At 30.7% G+C, this 2,672-nt stretch overlaps 1 protein-coding gene across 1 annotated transcript; it reads right to left on the bottom strand.

Moving 5' to 3' along the window:
- Positions 1-287: 287 nt before the first annotated feature.
- Positions 288-1,331, bottom strand: LOC120087688. Its single transcript, XM_039044548.1, has 3 exons — positions 1,245-1,331; positions 755-836; positions 288-664 (listed from the first exon to the last, which is right to left on the bottom strand). The coding sequence occupies exons 1-3, from the start codon at positions 1,248-1,250 to the stop codon at positions 387-389; spliced, it is 366 nt and encodes a 121-aa protein (XP_038900476.1). The 5' UTR covers positions 1,251-1,331; the 3' UTR covers positions 288-386.
- Between the last annotated feature and the right edge of the window lie 1,341 nt (positions 1,332-2,672).

The raw sequence follows: 2,672 nt of genomic DNA, 5'->3' as shown, positions 1-2,672 counted from the left end.
TAATTACATCAATTTCTTCATTGACTTTGAATTGTCTATATATTCTAAGTAGTTTTTACGTATGTAAAGAGAGAAACTCCTTTTTATAATGGAAAATAATTCTTTTAAGGAAAATGAAAAACAAAGCAAAACTTTATTCCCATAGTTTCACACATATATCTATATATTAGTCTTTACACGAGTACATGAGATAATCCATGAAAATACATATATTCTAGAAAGAAAACAAAAAATCACTCTTCAAATTATGGCGAAAAATGTATTATATTGGAGGAGATCAAAGAATTTTTTCAAACAAACTATAAAAGAGAAAAGTGTAATAATACATGTGTATATATTCATCACATTTGTATTGATGACTATAAATTTGCCCCATCAAGCATAAATCAACGTATGGTATAGGAAGGGTAAGGACGACCAAAGTAGCAATAGCATTGAGATGATGGATAAGGCACGCCCCACGAATATGTCCCCGTTATACCAAGTTCTTTATCATTGTCTTTATTTTTGTCTTTGTCTTCGCCTTCCACAACACTCACTGATTCCAATAGTGCAGAACCGAAACCCTTCCGCAGCAGTTCTGTGAGTTCTATCGGATCAAGATCTCCAACTACTTCGACTTTATCTTTATCGTCCCCTACCAAGCTAATTGTTTCAACGTTTCCTGTAATTTTCATCCTAATTAAATAATTATCTTTCGATTTTTTAATTCATTGAAATTCAAATAGATTATGTTATATGTATGTTTAATTACCTTTGACAGATGCTGCAATCTTCAAAGCTTTGCTGCGATACTTAGGTCCCCTCTTCATCCACACTCGAATCACTATCTTTTGCTACAATTGTCAATGATATACAATCCGAATAAAAGTTAAAACTCCATTTCATAAGAATTTAGGTCCTGCATATGGTGATCATTTGTTTTTTTTTTTGTTATTGAAAATTGAATCTATAGACACTATTTTCACCTCCAAATTTCTACATTTGTTATCTACTTTTTATCAATGATTTTAAAAACCAAACTCAAATTTTGAAAATTAAAAAAATAGTTTCTAAAAACATATTTTTGTTTTTGGAGTTTGGTTAAGAATTCAATCCTTGTACTTAAGAAAGATTCAAATCATAATAAAAAATGAGGAGGAAATAGACTTAATTTTCAAAAACTGATTTTGAACATGCTCTATAAAAATAGATAACGAAATAAAGGAATTCATAGATAGAAATTAGTAATCAAAACGTAGTACCTTCATTTTTGGTGAAGTTGAAGAGAGAAAATAAAGTGTCCGTATAAAAGTTGAAGAGAGAAAGATAGAGGAAGGTATCTTTTTTTCTTTTTTTTTTCTTTTTTGTGAGTTGAGTGATGAGAAAACGGGGGGTTTTGGCTTATAAGCGATTTTCGTATCACATAGCAACTCCGTTGGGCTGCACCGTACATGAATGTTTCCAAGAACCCGCGTTTTAGAGCTTCAAATGACGGAGAATAATTCAACACAAAGTCAATATCTGTTTAGATATTTTATAAAATAAATAATAAAATAAAATATTTATATTTCAGACGATTTTTACATTTTCATAACTTCGACATCCCATCCACGTAAATATTGAATTGGTATTTTCATTATACCATACAAATTTAGGAACATAAAATATAATCAACAAGCTAATAAAAATATATTATAAATATTAAATATTATAATTTATTTAAAAACAATAAAGATTTATTTACTAATGTAAATATTTCTTTTTGTTTGTTTATTATTTTTTCGAATATATATTTTATCGACATTGTTTTCATCGATATTTTTAGAAAATTGAGACCTCGGTAATTTTGTCAACATCGACATTTTAAACCTTGAAGTTAACTGATCTGATTTAATCAGTTTCTTTTTCCTTTTTTTCTTCTACAATTTATGAAGTTCAGATCTTTCGCTCCATATATGTTGATAAACTCCAACTTGAACACAATTCTGGTTAATTTATTTCTATGTCTTAAATTGAGGGCCTATTTGGATTGACCGGGAAAAGAATATTTTTCGAAAAATCATTTTCGTTTAAATAATTTTGATAAAAACTGTTTAAAATAAAAAAAAATGTGTTTGGTTACACTTTCTCAAAAGTGTTTTTAAATACATATTTGATTTGTTATATATTAAAAGCATTTCTATTATTGTCAAACTATAAAAGACGACTATTAAATACTATGAACTAATAACTTAAACTTAAAACAGTTTCATTGCCAAATTTTTTTCTATTCTTTTAGCACATAGTCGATTTAATTGGTCGATAAAGTAAGTCTTTAGGACTTAAAGGAGTTGGTAGTTGGAGATAATCGATGCAATTAATCAATGGAGTTGGTTGCCAAAGCTGGTCGTCAGAGGTGGTCATTGTTGGAACTAGTTGCCAAAGGTGGTAATTAAAGGTGGTCGTGGGAAGTGGTCACCGAAGGTTGTTGCCAGAGTTGATTGCTGATAGTGGTCATCATTGAAGTTGGTGGTGGTTGTGGTCGCTAGAGGTGGTTGTGAGAGATGGTTACTAGAGTTGGTGGTGGTGGTTGAAAGTTGGTAGTCAGAGGTAGCCGTCGGAGGTGGGCGTCGGAGGTGGTTGTCAAAGGTGGATGATGGAGGTCCATGGTAGCTTGTGTCAACCACACAAACGCTATTGGTTGGAATGCC

Source organism: Benincasa hispida, chromosome 10 (assembly GCF_009727055.1).
Source record: "Benincasa hispida cultivar B227 chromosome 10, ASM972705v1, whole genome shotgun sequence".
Taxonomy (NCBI): Eukaryota; Viridiplantae; Streptophyta; class Magnoliopsida; order Cucurbitales; family Cucurbitaceae; genus Benincasa; species Benincasa hispida.
This window is presented reverse-complemented; position numbering and strand designations above follow the sequence as displayed.